General features: G+C 46.2%; 2 protein-coding genes across 2 annotated transcripts in view; both read right to left on the bottom strand.

The window, feature by feature from the left end:
* LOC138666578 (zinc finger protein 208-like) overlaps positions 1-8,755 on the bottom strand; it is a 301,114-nt gene extending 292,359 nt beyond the window's left edge. Inside the window, exon 1 of the mRNA XM_069754781.1 lies at positions 8,453-8,755. Coding sequence (XP_069610882.1) covers positions 8,453-8,755 — 303 coding nt within the window. The remainder of the gene's footprint in view (positions 1-8,452) is intronic.
* An 8,462-nt stretch (positions 8,756-17,217) lies between these two features.
* On the bottom strand, positions 17,218-18,906 carry LOC138666577 (gastrula zinc finger protein XlCGF7.1-like). Its single transcript, XM_069754780.1, has 3 exons — positions 18,883-18,906; positions 17,524-17,964; positions 17,218-17,346 (listed from the first exon to the last, which is right to left on the bottom strand). The coding sequence occupies exons 1-3, from the start codon at positions 18,904-18,906 to the stop codon at positions 17,218-17,220; spliced, it is 594 nt and encodes a 197-aa protein (XP_069610881.1).
* Positions 18,907-21,765: the final 2,859 nt, after the last annotated feature.

Genomic DNA, 21,765 nt, shown 5'->3' with positions numbered 1-21,765 from the left:
GGTATAGGGAGATTTATTGCAGGAGGCTGAACTTTCCTGCAGTCTGGTGACCCTGGAGCCGATGACCTGGCACTGACAGGGTGAAAGTTCAGACTCCTGCAATAAATCTGTGAGCATCAGCAGAGCGGCCACTGATACTATAGGGACCGGCCCTGGACTTATCAGGAGGTGAGCAGCAGCGTTCACCTCCCCACCGCACACAGAGCTGAAGGTACTCACTGATATCTGAGCCATCCACATGCAGATCTCCAGCAGTTACATGCAGCAGTGTTCCTCTACCTCTGGAGCCGGCCGCACACAGGGAGCAGGGGGCGTGTCTGCAGCTCCACTGTGAGGCAGCTGCCAGGACATACACAACACAGCGCCCAGCAGCCCGAATCAGCTGCTTGGTGACCGGCCCGGGGGGCACATGCCCCTTTTCCACCCGGCCCAGCCCGCGCCTGGTCACATCCTTGATCATCGCACCTGGAAGGCAGCATACTTCTCTTGCGGTTATGTCCGGTCTGCAGATGGCTGCTTCTGTGCCTCTCAGTAGTGAGTCTCCCACCACCACCACTCTTCGTTGCTTCTTGGCTGTACTTTTTGCTGTCACTTGTTGCTGTGTGCCCTTTTCTTTTTTGCTTGCTGGTATTGCTTCATCCTTAGGTGTGCCATCTTCATCCTCTACAAAGATTTGATATTGGTTCTTCAGTTGTGTGGTTGGTGATTTCTCCATGGTCTTCTTGCTTCTTTTGGTCAAATGCTTCCACTCATTTGCTTTTGGAGGTTCTCTGACACTTTTTTCACCTTCTGTGACCAGTAGAGATGCTTCTGTTCTGTCTAGAAAGTCTTCATTCTCTTTGATGAGTTTCAAAGTTGCTATTCTTTCTTCCAGACCCCGCACCTTTTCTTCTAAAAGGGCCACTAGTCTACACTTCTGACAGGTGAAATTTGATTCTTCTTCTGGTCGATCTGTGAACATGTAGCACATGCTGCAGCTCACCATGTAGGTTGTCACATCTGCCATGTTGCTCGTAGATCCTGCTGACTTGCTGTGTGTTTTCCTTCTTGTGTAATCTACTCAGCCAAGCTCTCTTGCAATAATTAGGATTCTGCAAAGGCTGCAAGGGAAAACCACAACGCTTGGCAAAGTCAAAGTCCATCAAATTCAAGGCGGCGCCTGAATCCACAAATGCCATGACAGAAAATGACAACAATGAGCAGATCAAGGACACAGATAACAGAAATTTAGGTTGTACAGTACTGATGGTAAATGAACTGGCGATCCTTTTTGTCCGCTTAGGGCAGACAGAAATGACATGAGAAGCGTCGCCACAATAAAAACACAACCTGTTGAGACGTCTGAAACCTTGTCGTTCCGTTTTAGACAGAATCCTATCACACTGCATAGGCTCAGGAATTTGCTCTGAGGATAACGCCATAGCGCGCACAGTTCTGCGCTCCCGCAAGCACCGGCCAATCTGAATGGCCAGAGACATAGAATCACTCAGATTGGAGGGTGTGGGAAACCCCACCATAACATCCTTAACGGATTCAGAAAGACCCTTTCTGAAAATTGCCGCCAAAGCATCATCATTCCATTTAGTCAGCACAGACCATTTTCTGAATTTCTGACAATACAATTCAGCCGCCTCTTGCCCCTGAGATAGGGCCAACAAGGTCTTCTCAGCTTGATCCACAGAATTAGGCTCATCATACAATAACCCCAATGCTTGAAAGAAAGAATCAACATTAAGCAAAGCAGGATTGCCAGATTCCAGGGAAAATGCCCAATCCTGTGGGTCACCACGCAGCAGGGATATGATGATTTTAACATGCTGAATGGGATCACCAGAGGACCGGGGTCTCAATGCAAAAACCAGTTTACAGTTATTTTTGAAACTCAAAAATTTGGATCTGTCACCAAAAAATAAATCAGGAGTGGGAATCTTAGGTTCTAAAGCAGGAGTCTGAACAATATAATCTGAAATACCCTGTACCCTAGCAGCAAGCTGATCCACACGAGATGCTGATTCCTGAACATTCATGTTAGTACTAGGTTCCTCAACCACCCAGAGATTAAGAGGGAGGAGAAGACAAAACAGGCTGAGGAAAAAAAATGGCTCAAAACCTTTCCTCCCTTCTTCTGAGATGCAATTAACTCATTGTTGGCCAGTTGTACTGTTATGATCAGGCGGCCTTGGAACAACATGAAAAAACCTTCGCTGGATTAGTGGTAACTATACAGACCACTAACCCTGAACTTATCACAGACACTAGATGTAGCCGTGGGGTGTACCTATCCATACCTTGACACCTCGACACAGCCGGAGGACTAATTATCCCTAAAGATGGAAAATAGGAAAACTGACTTGCCTCAGAGTAGACCCCCAAAGTATAGGCAGCCCCCCCACAAATAATAACAGTGAGTAGGAGAGGAAAAGACACACGCAAGCGGAAAACAGATTTAGCAAAGGAGGCCACTACTACCTAGATAGGGAAGTATAGTACAGGATACTGAGCGGTCAGCACAAAATCTACAAAATATCCACAGCAGAAAAATACAAAAACTCCACCACCTAACTAAAGGTGTGGAGAGTATATCTGCAACTCCAGCGAATCCAACCAAACTGAGAAAACAACAGGACAGTCGAAGCTGGAACAAAATAGAAACTATGAACAGCACAAAAAAATAGACACAGCCAGTGAGCCTAAGAAAAAGAATAAGACACTTCTCTTTAGCTAAAATGGCAGCAGGCAGGAGAGGCCAGGTAGAGAACCATTACTGGCTATAGAACATTGACAACTGGCAGGGACTAATGAATCCTGCAAAGCTAAATACCCCAGTCAGCTTTGCAATTAGCAGATACACCTGTCCAATCCTGCAGTCCAGGTCCAACTGCATTACCATCTACAACCACCGGAGGGAGCCCAAAATCAGAATTCACAACAGAGTTCCACCTTGTTGCAATGTCGATGATTAGGCGATGCTGGGGAAGGTTCAAAGATCGCTGATGGTTCTGCATACGGCTGGAGTGTACGGGCGAATGGTGGATGTGCGAGCAAAGTCTGCGCACCTTCAGGAGCAGGTTGGGTAACCCCGGATAACTTTTCAGGAAGCACTGCACCACCAGGTTTAAGGTGTAAGCCAGGCAAGGAATGTGTTTCAGTTGTGAAAGGCCTATGGCAGCCATAAAATTCCTTCAGTTATCACTCACTACCTTCCCTGCCTCAAGATGTACACTGCCCAGCCATGACTGAGTTTCTTGCTGCAAGAACTCGGACAGAACCTCCGCGGTGTGTCTGTTGTCGCCCAAACACTTCATTGCCAATACAGCCTGCTTACGCTTGACACTAGCTGTTCCATAATGGGACACCTCGTGTGCAACAGTGGCAGCTGCGGATGGAGTGGTCGTGCGACTGCGGTCCGTGGACGAGCTGTCGCTTCTGCTGGAGGAGGAGGGGGGGGCGAACGCCTACAGCCAACTGTTTCCTAGACCGTGGGCTAGGCAGAACTGTCCCAATATTGCTGTCCCCTGTGGACCCGGCATCCACCACATTAACACAGTGTGCAGTGATGGACACATAACACCCCTGGCCATGCCTACTGGTCCATGCATCTGTTGTCAGGTGCACCTTTCTACTCACAGATTGCCTGAGTGCATGGACAATGCGGTCTTTTACGTGCTGGTGGAGGGCTGGGATGGCTTTTCTCGAAAAGAAGTGTTGACTGGGTAGCTCGTAGCGTGGTACAGCGTAGTCCATCAGGGCTTTGAAAGCTTTGCTTTCAACTAACCGGTAGGGTATCATCTCTAACGAGATTAGTCTAGCAATGTGAGCGTTCAAACCCAGTGTACGCAGATGAGAGGATGAGTACTTCCTTTTCCTAACGAGAGTCTCTTGTAGGGTGAGCTGGACTGGAGAGCTGCATATGGTGGTACTAGTGGGGGTGCCAGTGGACATGGCAGACAGAGAGGGTTGGTTATGATATTCTTGCTGTTGGCCTACATACAGTGTTTCCTACCAAGAACCTGGTGATTCCCTGATTGCTTTGGCCTTGCGACGAAACCTCCACATTTGCTGCAGGTGGTGTGGTAAACGTTGGGCTTACAGTGAGGGAGGGGATGTAGCGTTGCTGACTAGCTTCATTGTGAGAGGGTGCAACAACGTTAAGGGACGTTTGGTAGTTAGTCCAGGGTTACAAGTGCATGGTGTTTAAATGTCTACGCATGCAACTTGTATTTAGACTTTTAACATTCTGACCTCTGCTGAAGGTCCTTGAGCATTTCTTACAGATTACTTTGCCCTGATCATTTGGATGTTGGTTAAAAAAATGCCAGACTGCACTCTTCCTACTATTGGATACCTTTTCAGGCATTGCACACTGAGCTACTTTAACCGGATGGCCACACTGTCCTACAACTGGTTTTGGTTTAGCCACACGTTTTTGGCCAGATTCGGGCCTGCCAGATGGAAGCTGTTGCGATGTTGATGCCTGCTGCGGCTCCTCCTCCTCCGCTTCAGAGCTACTGTCGGCTGCACCCTGTTCCCCCAATGGCTGCCAATCTGGGTCAACAACTGGGTCATCTATGACCTCCTCTTCTATGTCCTGTGCACCTTCCTCTGTGTCACCGTGTAAGCCGGTGCTATAGCATTCGTGACGGGGCTTCATAGTCTCATCTGGGTCAGATTCTGGATCAGTACACTGCGAGGGCAATTGTTATGGTCTGTTGATTAAGAAGCGACATGCGACTAGCTCTGAGCAGGTGGTAACTATACTGACCGCAGTCCCTAAGCTCAACGCAACACAAGAAGTAGCCGTGGAATGCTCCTAACTCTCCCTAGGCATCTCGTCACAGCCTAAGAGCTAACTACCCCTAAAGATAGTTTTCCTGCTTCTATCTTGCCTCAGAGAAAATCCCCAAAGGATAGTTTAGCCCCCCACAAATAATGACTGTGAGAGGAGAAGGAAATGACATACGTAGTATGAAACAAGATTTAGCACAGGAGGCCACTTCTAACTAGATAGAAATAGTACAGGACAGAACGCTGTGCGGTCAGTAAAAAAAAACTAGAAAAAGTCCACCGCAGAGAAATGCAAAAATCTCCACACCTGACTAAAGGTGTGGAGGGCAAATTCTGCTGCCCAGAGCTTCCAGCTTACCTGAATAGATCCATACTGATAAGCTGGACAAATGAGCAAAACATAGAAAGTGCTGAACAACAAAGTCCACAACAAGTGAACTGCAAAAGAACAAGCAAGGACTTAGCTTTGCTGAACTGGTCAGAGAGTCAGGAAAATCCAAAGAGCAATAACTCCAGGCTGGAACAATTGACAACTGGCATTGAATGAGGGATAAGGCCAGACTAATATAGCCGAGCCAGAAAGACGATCAGTGAAAACAGCTGCAGAAACTAAATCCAAGAAGCAGCCATACCACTCAAAACCACAGGAGGGAGCCCAAGAGCGGAATTCACAACAGGCAATGTTGTGATCTGAGTCAAAGGAACAGCATAAGAATCTGGCTTTGGCTGTGCATCTGTGCACTCCATGTCCAATTCATATTGTAATGGGCATGACCTGTTAAGAATTTCCCTTTCTAACCCAGGAACGGTATGTGTAAAGAGCTCCATGGAGTAACACGTTGTGTCGCCTGACGCATCCTTCTCTGTTGTTCTGGGTGAAGAACGCAAGGAAGCGACTTGTCCCTGACCGGGAACATCCACTAACGACGCGCTGCTTTTACATTTTGCACTTTCCGAAGAGGAGGCAAAAGAGCTAGAGGCAGAGTCAGCAAGGAAAGCCAAAACTTGTTCCTGCTGCTCCGGCTTTAAAAGCGGTTTTCCTACTCCCAGAAAAGGGAGCGTTCGAGGCCTTGTGTTGCCAAACGATGACGGTGGCTGAACAACTCGAGACTTTGGTGCTATATTGCTTTTCCCACGACCACCTGATGCTCCACCATCACTACCATCATTATCAGCTGTGTTATGATACGGTGGGCTAGGAGCAACATGGAACGAGCTCTGAAGGAAGTGGTAACTTTACTGACCGCAGTCCCTAAGCTCAACACAACACTAGAAGTAGCCGTGGGATGCTCCTATCTCTCCCTAGGCACCTCGTCACAGCCTAAGAGCTAACTACCCCTAAAGATAGAAGCAGGAAAACTATATTGCCTCAGAGAAAATCCCCAAAGGATAGATTAGCCCCCCACAAATAATGACTGTGAGTGGAGAGGGAAAAGACATACACAGAATGAAACCAGGATGAGCACAGGAGGCCAGTCTAGCTAAATAGATAGGACAGGATGGAATACTGTGCGGTCAGTATAAAACACTACAAAAAATCCACGCAGAGTTTACAAAAAATCTCCACACCTGACTAAAGGTGTGGAGGGTAAATCTGCTTCCCAGAGCTTCCAGCAAGACAGAATTAATTCATACTGATAAGCTGGACAAACATAGAAAGCACAGAACGGATAAGTCCACAATCTATGGACAGAAAAGAGCAAGCAAAAACTTAGCTTTGCTGAACTGGTCAGGATAACAGGGAAATCCAAAGAGATGTGAATCCAACCAGGAACCATTTACAAGTGGCACTGGCTGAAGGAAAGAGCCAGGCATAAATAGCCGAGCAGAAAAGACGATCAGTGGAAGCAGCTGAAGACAGCTAAATCCAAGGAGCAGCCATACCACTAGAAACCACAAGAGGGAGCCCAAGAGCATAACTCACAAAAGTGCCACTTACAACCACCGGAGGGAGCCCAAGAGCGGAATTCACAACACAGCTGGCAATGACCGCCCACGGCCACGACCTCTTCCACCAGACTTCCTCATTCTTGGAAATATGTAACCAAACTTACAAACGTAATTTGGTATTGTAAAACCAGTTACAAGGTGGACGCAAAATTGTTATGAATTTAAATCTCCCTTTATAGGGAGATATGCCACTAACAGGACTGACGCAGATGCACAGATTTGCCAATATTAATTTCCCCTTCTTTTTTGGGGGGGATGGGAGACTAGTGAATCAATCTGGTCCACAGTTTTACAGTAGTGTTTCAGTGGCACAAAATGACAGAGCGATACCACAGACTGGACTGGCACAGATGCACAGATTTGCCAATATTAATCTCCCCTTTTTGTTTTTGTATGGAAGACTAGTGAATAAATCTTGCCCACTGTTTTACAGTATTGTTTCTGTGGCACAAAATGACTGACAGACAGATGCAACAGACTGTACTGGCACAGATGCACTGATTAGCAATATAAATCTCCCTTTTTAGGTGTGGGACAGTGCAGAAAAATACAGGCCCACTGTTTCACACTACACAGTTTCAGGGGCAGAAAGTGGCTTGAAGATTATATATATATATATATATATATATATATATATATATGGGACTGTAGTACAATTACTATCTCCCTACAGTAATCTCAGAAAAGTATGGCAGGCAGCAATAAAAAGGACTGCTACACACAAAAGTGTGGACAAACAAACAAGATAGCTGTGCAGAAAGGAAGGAGCAACAGGATCTGTGCTTTGAAAAAAGCAGTTGGTTTGCACAGCAGCGTACAAACAGCAATGCAGCTATAAGGGAGCCTTATAAGGCAGCCTTATAAGCTACAGAGCTGATGCACTGAAATCTAGCCTCCACTGTCCCTGCAAGGAAAGGGTGGTGTTGGACAGTGGAAATCGCTACAGCACAAGCGGTTTGGGTGTTTATATTCCCTGCCTAACGCTATCCCTGCTTCTGATGAAGCGGCAGCAACCTCTCCCTATGCTCAGATTAGCAGCAGTAAGATGGCAGTCGGCGTGCACGCCCCTTTATAGCTCCTGTGACACCGCAGAAAGCAAGCCAATCTCTGCCATGCCCTTCTCTTAAGATGGTGGGGACCGAGAACCATGTCATCACGCTGCCCACACTCTGAGTCCTCCTTCATTGGCTGAGAAATGGCGATGAACGCGTCATATGAAACGTGACTTTGGCGCGAAGGTCGCGTACCGCATGGCCGACCCCACACAGGGATCGGGTCGGGTTTCATGAAACCCGACTTTGCCAAAAGTCGGCGACTTATGAAAATGACCAATCCGTTTTCCTCAACCCTACTCAACACTATTCATGATCCTATTGTCCATCAAACTGGTTAGCAATAAAGGCAACGTTTAAACTTTTTACATTTTGCTCACTAATCTCTGAAACAATTTACTTCTTTTTCCAAGGCTGCACCTGGTGACAGCCGCTCACTGGCCGGGGAAGTACAGGATCATACCTTTCCACAGGTATATCATACAGTGTCAGGAGGGTTGAATCCACCACAGGTGTCTGGGTGTGTGCGGAGTGACTGATTGAGCCGCACCTGCAGGGTCTGTTGTTGCAGTCAGGTCTGCAGCTGCTAATCATCTTGGCGCAGGGGCACACTTTTTGACATCCAGGGCATACCACCCCTTTTTCTGATGAAAGGCTATCACTACCCTTTGTCGCAGTGGGTCTTGGTCTATGCTTTTGCTCTTACGGGCTTGGGCCTTAGCCTGCAGGTTCCTCTCCTCCCTCTTCCTGCCGGGCTCTCCTTTCTGCATCATATTTTGCTGCCTGCGATATTTTTCCCACATCATGGCTGGGTTTTTCCCTTGGAGCTTGATCATATCAGCCCCATGGGGTTCCCCTTTAAATAACACCGGCTCAGTGTGCACTTCCTGAGTCCCACTCGGTGTCAGTGGGGCTGGCATCTTGTCTAAGATGTCTGGCATCCTGTCCCAGAATGCATTTCTGGACATCGAGCCAGGCCTAGAGGCTGTTGGGGCCTACTAAAGTGCCATCGGTCGCCGGAATGGAGTCGGTCACCGGGGCAGGGTCGGTCACAGTACCTGCTGCTGGTGTCTCACCGTTGCCGGTCTCTTCCTCCGCTGTGGTTGTTGTTGGTGGCAAGGCCATCTGCCACAGTCAGCTTAGAAGGCCTCCTTCTATCCCTCTATCGCCGCCAGCTGAGTCTGCAGGAGCTGGTGGGTCAGCTTCTCTACCTCCGCGCCCAGGAGATCCAGATCCACCACAAGCAGCTGGTCCAGTTCTTGTGAGTCTGGCTGGGGAATCCTCCTGCTCCACCCCATGCACTGGTGCTCGCTCACCTCCCTCTGACATGGAGTTACCCAGGTCTGCTCCATCCTTGCAATTTCCCGCACTTTCACTCCTCCACGCCTGTCTTCGTGGGCAGTTTCTCTTCCTCTTCCCACCATTCTGGGTCAGGAGGCAGATACCCCTGACCGACGGACCTGCTCCTTTTGCATCATACTCTTTACATTGTGCAGGCACAGCTTTTGCACTTTTCAGGAACACAGTCCAAAATAGGCGCATGGGACCCGATGTAGTGGGTCGGTTCATCCGGTTCATGACGCCAAGTTGGCATGCCCCATGGGGCCCTGAGGTAATCGGTACCAGGTCCGACACGGCATTTCTTAAAGGGAAAGGTCACGGCAGCAGTGACCTGGTCCGTGGCCCCGGGCGTTCAATAATAAAGCGATGTTTTTGTGGTAAATGGAAAATGGGAATAAAGTTTATGGGGAAAAGGGGAAATGTTTGTGATGCCACCCGTGGTGGCCGAAGCTGCAGTTCAGATCCTCCTGGGCAGATGGTGATGCAGTAGATTGGGTGAAGCTCTCCAAGGATAGAGCTAACCCCAGGGCAGACGTAGTGTAGCGGATATAAGATGGCGGTGGTGGCTAGGCCGGGCAGGTGGGATTAGAATAATGCAAAGGAGACAGCAAGGTGCAGTTTCCAGACTCTTACTTACAGTTCTTTAAGGCACCCAGCCGGGTGTGCTGTATCCTCCAGGTCTGCGATCCAGCAAATTTCGAGGTAGATTGGGATGCACCTTTCCAGGACTCCTTTCATATGCCTTTCTCTAGCCGTCTCTCTACGCTGGCTTCCATTTCTCCTGCCAAGCACCTTACCCACAGTGCCCCAAGCCAGTAGCCATGAACCTGGTCAGGTGACGTCTCCTGCGTCCCCTGGATTCTCTCTGGCTACCTTTTTGGCAAAGTATTGTTGGATGTGACTGAGACTCTTGCAGAAGCCGCAGCCTCCAGTTTCTTAGCTAGACTTGCAGTTTCTCACCAAGTTGGGGCCAGTCCTCTTACTGCAACTTGGTCCCTCCACATCTGGATACAGGCCCCATTGGTGGCTTCTGCACAACCCGTGCCCCTAGGACCTTTTCTGTCTCTATTTCACTCTTCTTCTGTTCTGTAAGGAGCTGCAGACCTGCATGTCTGCTCAGCTCTACTTCCTCCTTCTCCTCACTATCCCTCCTAAATAACTCCTTCTCCACTCTACCTACCCCACCCACTCCCAGCACCCATTCCTATTCAGCCTGGAATGAGGCCTTCGTCCCTAAGGGTATGCCCAGGTGCCCTGACTAAACTGGTGTGTGTTGAATGTGAGTGTTAGGCTATGTGCACACGTATTCTTGAGGTCTGCGGATTTTAGAAATTTGCAGGTAAAAGGCACTGCGGTTTACCTGCGGATTTACCGCGGATTTTGTGCGGATTCCACCTGCGGTTTCCTATTATGGAGCAGGTGTAAACAGCAGCGGAATCCGCACACAGAATTGACATGCTGCGGAATGTAAACCGCTGCGTTTCCACGCATTTTTTTCCGCAGCATGGGCACAGCGGTTTCTGTTTTCCATAATTTACATGGTACTGTAAACTCATGGAAAACTGCTGCGGATCCGCAGCAAAATCCGCAACATGTGAACATAGCCTTAGAGTCCTGGGTAGTGCTCCCTCCTTAACTGAGAGTGGGAGACTACACCTCTGGATGAGGTGCAGTATCTCTGTGGCGACTGGACCCCATTGGCGCCACATAACCCCCTGTTAAAGTAAAATATCGTTTACCCTTGCTCTGCCTCCTGTCCGTTACTGCATCCTGCAACCTGCTCACAGTATACCAAGCTGATATTTGTGCCATCTGAGTGTGGCAGATCAAAAATCATGTTTAAGCTGTTGAGGGAGGTATCAGGGCTCCCAGCACAGCAGGCTTACACCGGTCCGGCACCCACCTCGCCTTAAACTTAAATTCAAAGCTGTGAATGCTGAGCAAGACCCTGATACCTCTTGTATGGCCTATAGCAGAGTGCTGCGATGCCATTATCAAAATTGTACTGTGGGTCAATTGATGCCTCCTTTTTGGGTGTCTGCCCCTAATTTGAAGTTTTTGTGCAACTTTTCGCCAAAACGAGGGTGTTGTCTATGTGTTTGGTTTTGCCTCCCATTGAATTCAATGTGGTTCGGATACGTTCAACGAACTGTTCTATGAACATTGGTACGTTCGCCGAATCCAACCTTGAAAAGTTCACTTATCCCTAGTAACTAATCCCCAACAAGATGCTGCACACACTAGCTTTTGAATGATCATGATGGTCAATTAATACATGATATCTCTTCCATACTAAAAATACTTGTAAAATTTTCATTCTAAAGTATCGCAAAACAGTGAAGAAGATTATCTTATTTCTCCATCACGCCAATATGAAAAGTCGATCTACAGAATTAAGAGACTTTTGGATGTCCCTCTAAGCTTGTAAAAATTGGAACTATAGGGTCTATTGCCACTGAAAAAGCACACCCTTGGGTGGATGGCTTCCAAAGGAAATATATAAGAAAATATAAAGATATTTTGTCAACTAAGCTAGTGGAAGTGTTTAATAAATCTCATGTTAGAGGATCTTTGCCATGCTCAATGCAGGCCGCCATAGTTGTAGTCTTGCCAAAGCCTTGGAAAGATGCCTTCTTACCAGGTTCATACTGGCCTGTCTCTTTTTAGACAGCTTATGTCTAGATATTGGGAAAAGTACTGGCCAATAGAGTGAATATAGCTTATCCACTATTATACATTGGTATAAAACTATATTTACAAACTATATTTGCAAAAACCCTAGTCCATGCCCTCATCATCTCTCGCCTTGACTTCTACAACCTCCTGCTCTGTGGCCTCCCCTCGAACACTCTCGGACCCCTCCAATCTATTCTAAAATCTGCTGCCCAACTAATCCACCTGCCCCCCGCTATTCCCAAGCTTCTCCCCTCTGTCAATCCCTTCACTGACTCCCCATTGCCCAGAGACTCCAGTACAAAACCCTAACCATGACGTACAAAGCCATTCACAACCTGTCTCCTCCATACATCTGTGACCTCGTCTCCTGGTACTTACCTACACGCAACCTCCGATCCTCACAACACCTCCTTCTCTACTCCCCTCTTATCTCCTCTTCCCACAATCGTATACAAGATTTCTCTCAGGTATCACCCCTACTCTGGAACCCTCTACCCCAACATATCAGACTCTCACCTACCATCGAAACCTTCATAAAGAACCTAAAGACCTACCTCTTCCGGCAAGCCTATAACCTGCAGTAACCACTGATCGACCAAACCGTTGCATGACCAGCTCTACCCTCGCCTACTGTATTCTCACCCATCCCTTGTAGATTGTGAGCCTTCGCGGGCAGAGTCCTCTCTCCTCCTGTACCAGTTATGACTTTTATTGTTTAAGATTATTGTACTTGTTTTTATTATGTATACCCCTCCTTACATGTAAAGCGCCATGGAATAAATGGCGCTATAACAATAAATAATAACAGTGGCGTAACTACAAAGTTATGGGCCCCGGTGCGAACTTTCAAATGGGGCCCCCCCCGCCAAAATATTTTTCACCCAAATCCACATCCTGCCCCATCCGACTCCGCACTCTGCCCCATCAGACTCCGCACTCTGCCCCATCCGACTCCTCACTCTGCCCCATCCGACTCCTCACTCTGCCCCATCCGACTCCTCACTCTGCCCCATCCAACTCCTCACTCTGCCCCATCCGTCTCCGCACTCTGCCCCATCCGTCTCCGCACTCTGCCCCATCCGTCTCCGCACTCTGCCCTATCCGACTCCTCACTCTGCCCCATCCGACTCCCCACTCTGCCCCATCCGACTCCGCACTCTGCCCCATCCGACTCCACACTCTGCCCCATCCGACTCCACACTCTGCCCCATCCGACTCCTCATTCTGCCCCATCCGACTTCTCACTCTGCCCCATCCGACTCTGCACTCTGCCCCATCCGTCTCCGCATTCTGCCCCATCCGTCTCCGCATTCTGCCCCATCCGTCTCCTCACTCTGCCCCATCCGTCTCCGCATTCTGCCCCATCCGTCTCCTCACTCTGCCCCATCCGACTCCTCACTCTGCCCCATCCGACTCCTCACTCTGCCCCATCCGACTCCTCACTCTGCCCCATCCGACTCCTCACTCTGCCCCATCCGACTCCTCACTCTGCCCCATCCGACTCCTCACTCTGCCCCATCCGACTCCTCACTCTGCCCCATCCGACTCCTCACTCTGCCCCATCCGACTCCTCACTCTGCCCCATCCGACTCCTCACTCTGCCCCATCCGTCTCCGCATTCTGCCCCATCCGTCTCCCCATTCTGCCCCATCCGTCTCCCCATTCTGCCCCATCCGTCTCCGCATTCTGCCCCATCCGTCTCCGCATTCTGCCCCATCCGTCTCCACATTCTGCCCCATCCGTCTCCACATTCTGCCCCATCCGTCTCCACATTCTGCCCCTGTCTCCACATCTCACCAGAACAGCAGGAACCGGAAATCTGCTGCTGGTTGATACCAGAGAACACGAGCTGCACACAACCAGGACTGAGCTGCTGAGAGCTGAAGGACCTGTGGTGACATCATCGTCATGTGATCAGGAGGCGGAGCTGATAAATGGTGAAAGCCCTATGATAGTGATGACGTCACCACAGGATCTTCAGCTCTTCCTTTCAGATCAGGCGTCGGCTGCTGATCTGATGTGTGCGCCCGGCAGGTCAGGTGGAGGGCCGGTCTGTCTGTTGCCGTGCGGGAGGAATCACCTGCACGGCAACAGTTTTTAACTTTTTGCTGGTGTCGGCGTGCATCTGACCTGCCGGGGCCCCTGACTTCCCCCGGGCCCGGTCGCAGTGGCGACTGCTGCGACCGTGGTAGTTACGCCACTGAATAATAATAATACTATTTATGCCTGAAAAATCTGTGTGTATAAAAATTAGGCATCTCTTAAACCTTCAGATATCTGGTGCTATCTGTGTAGGTAGGGCCATATCCTCATTGAACACTCCCAAAGCATTTGACAGCGTTGAGTGGCCCAACATATAACTGGAAATAAAATTATAAAATCAGCAGATTTGGTTGGAGACCCCAAGGTTTGTTTATTAGGGTATGAATGTGGCTTGTTGGCTTCATAGAAGTGCAGCGCCCCAGAGACCTGGTCGTTGCAGTATGGCACTCTGCCGCTAAGGAGAGTGGCGGTACGTCTGATGGCACTAAGGAGTTCTCCTGACCAGGTATCACCAGAACACATTACACTTCACACTCCGGCCACTAGGGGGAGAAAAAGGCTTTATTTATTGGGCCACTCCTCACACTTGTAAAACTAGGGGCTGGGGAGGAAGTTAGTCAGAAGCTGACTGGGTTGGAACCAGGCAACATCCCGTGGCAGGGGGTGTTGCAGGGAGAAGGCACAGGGGGGTCCCTGTCGGGCGTGGGAACCTGGCAGGTGCCTAGCGAACAGAACAGAACGTAACGGAACCGCGCCTGCACACCCTGCGGCGGTATCCAGGAGTGAGACACGAAGGGAAGGATATTGTGGAACAGTGTAAACAAGATCAAGCACAAAGGAGAGCCAGTAAGAGTCGTGCCGAGAGAGAGAGGCAACATCTTACTGAGGCGCGTAGTCGGTGGCCGGATCACCGTAGGAGTAACTGACTTCAGGCCTTACTTCAAATTCCGCCGGACAGTTAATTATAGGTTGGCTGTCTACCTTACTACACCTACGAAGATATAGGGGGCAACGCGTGGAGAGGGGCATCTCTAGGGTCCCGGAAGAGCTCAGAGCCTTCCCGTCAAACGGGTGGCGTCCTAGCCATATCATACCTGGGGGACGTTAGAAACTAGTAACATCTGGAACCAAAGAACGAGAGAGAGAGAGCTGTAGAGAACGAATGAACGAGAACAGCAGTTGTGAGGACTATTCCGAATGCTCAGCAGGGTAGGACTACAACACACAGGCGCTATTGGTAGGCAACGATTTCCATCTGCGAAGGAAACTCTGGATGTGCCCATTGGACCGGCCGGTCTCTGATAGCCCAGTTAAACATGTTCTGGATTGAGGATCCTGAAGTCTTCAGTAAAGAGACTGCAACCCTGTGTCCTCGTTATTGCCTGCACCTCACACCATCACCATTCGCTTTACTGGGAAGCCCTGGGGACATACTTCACCTGTGGGAAGGTATACCATCCAGCTGCCATTCCATCGCCCCAGCGGACCCCACAGCAGCGTCGGTCACTCTGATCGAACACCACAGGTGGCGTCACGAACCCCTGACAGACTCTATCTCCACCTTTATTGGACGCCCCTTAGCAGGGTCGCGGACCGGGTCTAGCCACCGTAACAGCCTCGGAACCGAACCAGGGAGTCCCCGGTACCGAGAACCCGTGGCCCTGTGTCTGGGGGCGCTCCAGAAGATTGTCAATTTCATTGCACACTTTATTAGGGTATGTAAAATAAATAACACTAGACACACATGGTAAAATTGCAGTAGGACATCTATTGTTTCTTGTACATGAATTGATAACATTTAGATGGATTCAGACAAACCCTCTTACAAAACATGATTAACAAAGTCATTACTACAGGACTGTATGAGAAAGGGATTTATTCTAAAAAACGCTAGAGCTAAAAATGAGAGAATCCAGGCCCCGTGGCTAGATACTTCAGGCGTCCAGCGTGTTGGTACCAAACTGGTTCTTTGTCCCTGGAGCTTCTCTACTCGGTATAATAAAACTCGCTGATCTTGTTCATACAAAGAGCATTTGAAAATATTAGAAACTGCATAAATACGAGGATCTTGTCTGAACTACATATCCTTGTACCGAGAACTATGGAGATAGCCCTATTCTTCAGTATAAAATATTGGATGTCACTGTAGCCCTAATATTTCTATACTTGGCGTCTCTAGATAGATAATCTTTAACCAGCATTCCTGGAAGGGAGAGATATCGGGGCATTTTATTATAATTTCTCTTTAAAATTTGAAATTAAAATATCTGATTTAAAAAAAAAAAAAAAAAAAAAAATCTTCACACCATTTTGTATGTGCTCTCGAATAGCTTAATTTGGATAACAAGAAAGTTTTTAGAACTCCCAGAAAATTTGTTCAAAATCCTTGTTTGCAGAAGGAAACTGCTTAGACTGAAGCTACTTTAATCTTCAAAAGGAGGATCGGAAATTCTGAATTCCCTTGTCTATTTCATGGCTGCAATTACTGTAGCAGGCCTTAAAAGGGTTGTCCCACAAACAACGTACATTTTAATCTATAGATTGGGATCTAAAAATAATTTCCACAATTGGATGCGTTAAAAAACAAGGGGAGAGGGTGTTCAGTGGCACAAGGCTGTAGCGGGCTCTGGGTTTTCAGAAAACGTTGGCTCCCGAGATCTCAATTAGCAAATATTGCTCCTCTGGCATCCATTTTCTCGAAGTCTAACACAGTGAACAGGATGGGAATTGCGGGGAGAGCTGACATTTTTTAAAAGCCAGGGTTCCGCCTTAGACTAGCACCGAACACCCCTTTCTGCCACCCCGGGGCCCATAGCATCGCCTCACACCTGCCGGCAGCTTCCTGCAGCAGCGACCCTGCCTCCCTGGGAGCACCGCTCCATCGCAGCTGCCCCCACGACAATCTAACATAAAAGCAGACTAGAAGATGCACAGTTTGCTTAAAAAAAATATGTTTTTCCTATATTCCTTCCCAAAATTTTGGGTGTGTAATGATCTGGTGCGTTTTATTGTCCGCAAAATGGAGTACTTTGTTCATGGTACAACCCTTTTAAAGGACTACATTAAAAAAAAGTTATAGCTTTATTTGTGAGAAATTGCAGTAGTAAGAATATTATACTGGTTATCTAATGCCTTAATAATAGAAGAGAATGAGCCGCCCTTTGCGTCAGCAAAAAGTAAATGGTATAATGTAGTTGGACCAATAAATTAATCGCAATCGTCTTCTACAATTTACGCTTGGACAGAGTATAGAATTTTAGAAATGATCATTATACATAGGATTCATTTGACACCAAAGATAATTGTCAAATATGGCTTTCTTTGTGTCTTTTCTCACATCTAACACTGTCCAATTTGTCTGCAAAACGTTTCACACGGTCTGAACATCTCTCACATTGTCTCTAGTGTGATTTTTTTTATGCCTTAGAAGACTTAATTTGTGCTTAAAATATTTCCCACATTCTGAGCATGAATATGGCTTCTCCCCTGTGTGAATTCTCTGGTGTATAACAAGATTTGATTTCTGGTTAAAGTATTTCCCACATTCTGAGCAGGTATATGGCTTCTCTCCTGTGTGAATTCTCCGGTGTTTAAGAAGATTTGATTTCTGGTTAAAATATTTCCCACATTCTGAGCAGAAATATGGCTTTTCCCCTGAGTGAATTCTCTGGTGTACAAGAAGATGTGATTCACGTTCAAAACATTTCGCACATTCTGGACATGGATATGGCTTCTTCTCTGTACAAATTGTCTGGTGTATAACAAGATTTGATTTCTGATTAAAATATTTCCCACATTCTGAGGTGGAATATGGGTTCTCCCCTGTGTGGATTCTCTGGTGTAATACAAGATGTGATTCAGGTTCAAAACATTTCTCACATTCTGGACATAATGATGGCTTTTCCAGTGTGTGAATTCTCTTCTGCTTAAGATTTGTTGTGCTAAAATATTTACCACATTCTGAACAAGAGAATATTTCCTTGTTTGTGTGATTGGTTTGAGACTGTATGAGAGAAAAGCTTTTTCCATAATCTGAACATGAAAATGGCTTATTTGCTGTAAGAGCACTTTGATTTTTATTTTTCTTAATATTCCGTGATGAATCAGAAGATAGGACCTGTTTAAAAAGATTAGATGATAGATCTTCGCTGTGAAATGCTGAAATATTTGGAAAAATAGCATTCACTTCGATTGTATCTAGTGTTAGATAAATGTCATCCGATTTAAAAAATGATGTCACATGTTCTGATGTCCAGGTACAGTCATCTGCTAAGAAAGAAACCAGATTATTTTTTAATAAAATATCCTTCATTTCAATTTTAAAACATTTGTACATAAAATGTTAATAGAAATTGTAATTCAAATTATTCAGTAATGCAATAACAGTTCACAAACTAACAGTAGACCTAAACCCGTTCATGACTTAGCCATTTTCCATTTTTTTCATTTTCCTCCCCTTCTTCTAGGAACCATAACTTGTATATTTTTCTGTCAATAAAGCCTTAAAAGGGCTTGTTTTTTTTGCCGGATGAGTAGTACTTCTGAAAGACACCATTCATTCTACCACATAGTGTACTGAAAAAAAATAGGAAACAAAATTCCAAGTGCGGTGAAATTGCAAAATAAAGTGAAATTCCACCATTGTTTTTGGGGTTTTCCATTTACCATTTTCACTATATAGAAAAACTGAGCTGGCAATATGATTCCCCAGGTCAGTACGAATACACAGATGCCAAATATGTATAGTTTTTTTTATTTAAGTGTTGAAAAAAAAAATCAGAAATTTGTAAGAAAAAAAAAACATTAATTTTGCTTTTGGCTCCATTTTTCAAGACCCGTAAAGTTTATTTTCCATTTTTTGGGATATGGGGCTTATTTTTTACACCTTGAGCTGTCAGTTCTAAACATACAATTTTGGATAGATACAATGTCTTTATCACCTCTTATTGCATATTATTACAATGTTGCGGCAACCCAAATACATTCTGGCATTTTTTTTCCATTATGCCATTATTTACCAATTGGATTGATTTACTTTAGATTTTGATAGATAGGACATGTCGAAATGCAGAGATTCCAAATATGTATATTTTTTTTTCAAAAAAGATAAATTAACTTTTTTACTTTATTAGTTAGGTCCCTTAGGGGGACTTGAAGCTTCTAATTATTCAGTCGCTTGGACAATACATAGCAGTACATCAGCCCTCCTCCATAAAGCAGAAATGACGATCCTGTATGGATGCCAATCTTCACAGTGAAACTATAATGACAGGCACGGAGGTCATCAACAGACCCCTGGCTATCATGACAACCCATTGGCACCCAATGATCATGTGACGGGCCCAAGCAGCAATGAATATTGCCAAATGAAAATTGCAAACGGCCGCTGTAGGGACCAGTATGTTGTAATGACCAGAATGTTATACCCAGCCAGTGCTTCTGGAGGCATGCACCCGTAAGTTAGGCAGGTTCTCATCGCTTCAGAAATGCTAAACGTGGACACTATATGTGGTTTAGGGACACTGTGGGGCTCAGAGGGGAGGGGGCATTTGGATTTAAGAGCGCAGAATTTGCTGAAATTTTTTTGGCAGATGAGGAGCCATTTTGCTTTTCAGAGCCCTTGCACTACCAGCAACGTGGAAGTCCCTATATTTCCGTTAACAGATAAGGACAGACCTGAATGAGGACTTTTTTGTGGATTGAGTTGAAGCTTTTATTGTGAACATATTACATATTGTTTGGGATCGCATTTATCTGGCTCTCTACACTGAGCACTTACCTTGGGGTTTCCACCTAAATCTCTGAGTGGCGTGATTCAGAGGAATCTGCCGAGGATTCCATTCACTATAATGAGTCAGCAGAGTTACTTTGGGCTCACTCTGGCATCTGTTTAGCAATGTCCTTTTCAGAAGTGCACAAAACTATGGCTGACAGCACTTTTATGCATTTCAAAAATCTGACCGGCACATCCAAACATAGACTCAGTGTGAACAGGTGCTGAACCTAAAGTCGCCAACTCGTATATAGTTAAGTAAATAAGGCAGCACACTGCAGCTCTGAAACATGCAAACTTGAAACACGAAATTTGAACTGCATTACTGCACTAGAAATATGAAAAATGAGAGCTTTTAGCGCATAAAAATGGCCAATTTTATGTGTACCTGGTAGCCCCTTTGCGGCATCTCTCTTATATCAGGTCCTAAACTTGCCTTACCTCGCTGAGAATAAACGTCTCCATCTGATCTCCATCAAATTTCGTGTTTTCAAGTTTGCATGTTTTAGCGCTGCAGTGTGCTGCCTTATTTACTTAACTATATACGAGTTGGCGACTCTAGGTTCAGCACCTGTTCACACTGAATCTATGTTTGGATGTGTCGGTCAGGTTTTTGAAATGTATTCTTTAGCCTTCTGATCGTGCACTCCGCCTCCTAGCCACAGGTGTTTTAATTACAGCAGGTCCAATACCCCTCCACAGAGAGAGAGAGAGAGAGAATGTTAGTCTAGGAAGAGGTTTCACATGTACCCATTCAGATGGAGACGTTTATTCTCAGCGAGGTTAGGCAAGCGTAGGACCTGGTATAAGAGAGATGCCGTAAAGGGGCTACCAGGTACACATAAAATTGGCCATTTTTATGCACTAAAAGCTCTCATTTTTCATATTTCTAGTGCAGTAATGCAGTTCAAATTTCGTGTTTTCAAGTTTGCATGTTTTAGCGCTGCAGTGTGCTGCCTTATTTACTTAGCACTTTTATGCAATCCTAAAAAGAAAAAACACCGCCCGATCACAGGTCAGAAGGTGTCCACAGTGCCTCCATCTGCCTTATTATAAGGAATTTTCAGGCAGAGGTCCGATCCGAATTATGCATTTCAGAAATTTACATGGAAACCCCGATGTAAGAGCTCAACGCAGAGCACAGAATAAATGTGCACCGAGCCTTACTGCGATCTTTGGGAAGCAGAAAGAAAAAAAAAAAAAAAATGAACAGTAGGTGAAGAATTTGTTTTATTTATTTTTTAGGCCATCCTCGTGTGGTATAAGTGATTAGGTGACTTCATTCTCTAAGTTGGTGCAATTACAGCGATACCAGATTTATATCAGGTTTTATGTTTGGCTGGTGTCACACACTAAAAGATGCTTTTTACTGCAAAAAATAGTTTTTGCATCCCCATATTTTTTCCATATTTTGGCCCACAGAATCATGGTATTGCTTGTTTTTTGCAGGACGACTTGACATTTTTATAGGTACCATTTTTGGGCACATGACATTTTTTGATCGCTTTCTATTCCGATTTTTGGGAGGCAGATTAAACAAAAAACAGCAACTCAGAAAATTCTTTTTATTTTTTTTGGCGGGGGGGGGGGGGGGGGGTGTTGCCATCCCGTGTGGTAAAATTGATAATGCAGCTTTATTCTTCGAGTCAGTACAATTACAGCAATACCTCTTTTATATTGTTTTTATGTTTTGGCGCTTTTACACAAAAAATATATTATAGAAAAAAATAATTCTTTTTGCATCGCTTTATTGTGAGAGCTCTAAGGCCGGCGTCACACTTGCGAGTTTTACGGAGGTAAGAGCGCAGAAACTACGTCCGTAAAACTCTCAAAACATTCGGCACAATTATTCTCTATGCCCCTGCTCCTATCTGCCGTATTTTACGGATCCGTATTATACGGCTTTCTACAGCCGTAGAAAATCGCAGCATGCTGCGTTTGTCACCGTACTGCGCAAGAAATACGCCAATGAAAGTCTATGGAAGCCTGAAAAATACGGATCACACATGGACAAGCAGTGTGACTTGCGAGAAATACGCAGCGGTGTTAGCGAGAAAAGCCGGTAATTCATTGCGGTGTACAGTAAAATCACACTGACAGCTTCCAGTAGAATAGGTAGAATAAATGTGTACACATAGAATAGGT

This window comes from Ranitomeya imitator, chromosome 2, assembly GCF_032444005.1.
Source record: "Ranitomeya imitator isolate aRanImi1 chromosome 2, aRanImi1.pri, whole genome shotgun sequence".
NCBI lineage: Eukaryota > Metazoa > Chordata > Amphibia > Anura > Dendrobatidae > Ranitomeya > Ranitomeya imitator.
The sequence above is the reverse complement of the archived record's forward strand: the minus strand, read 5'-3'. Positions and strand labels throughout refer to the sequence as shown.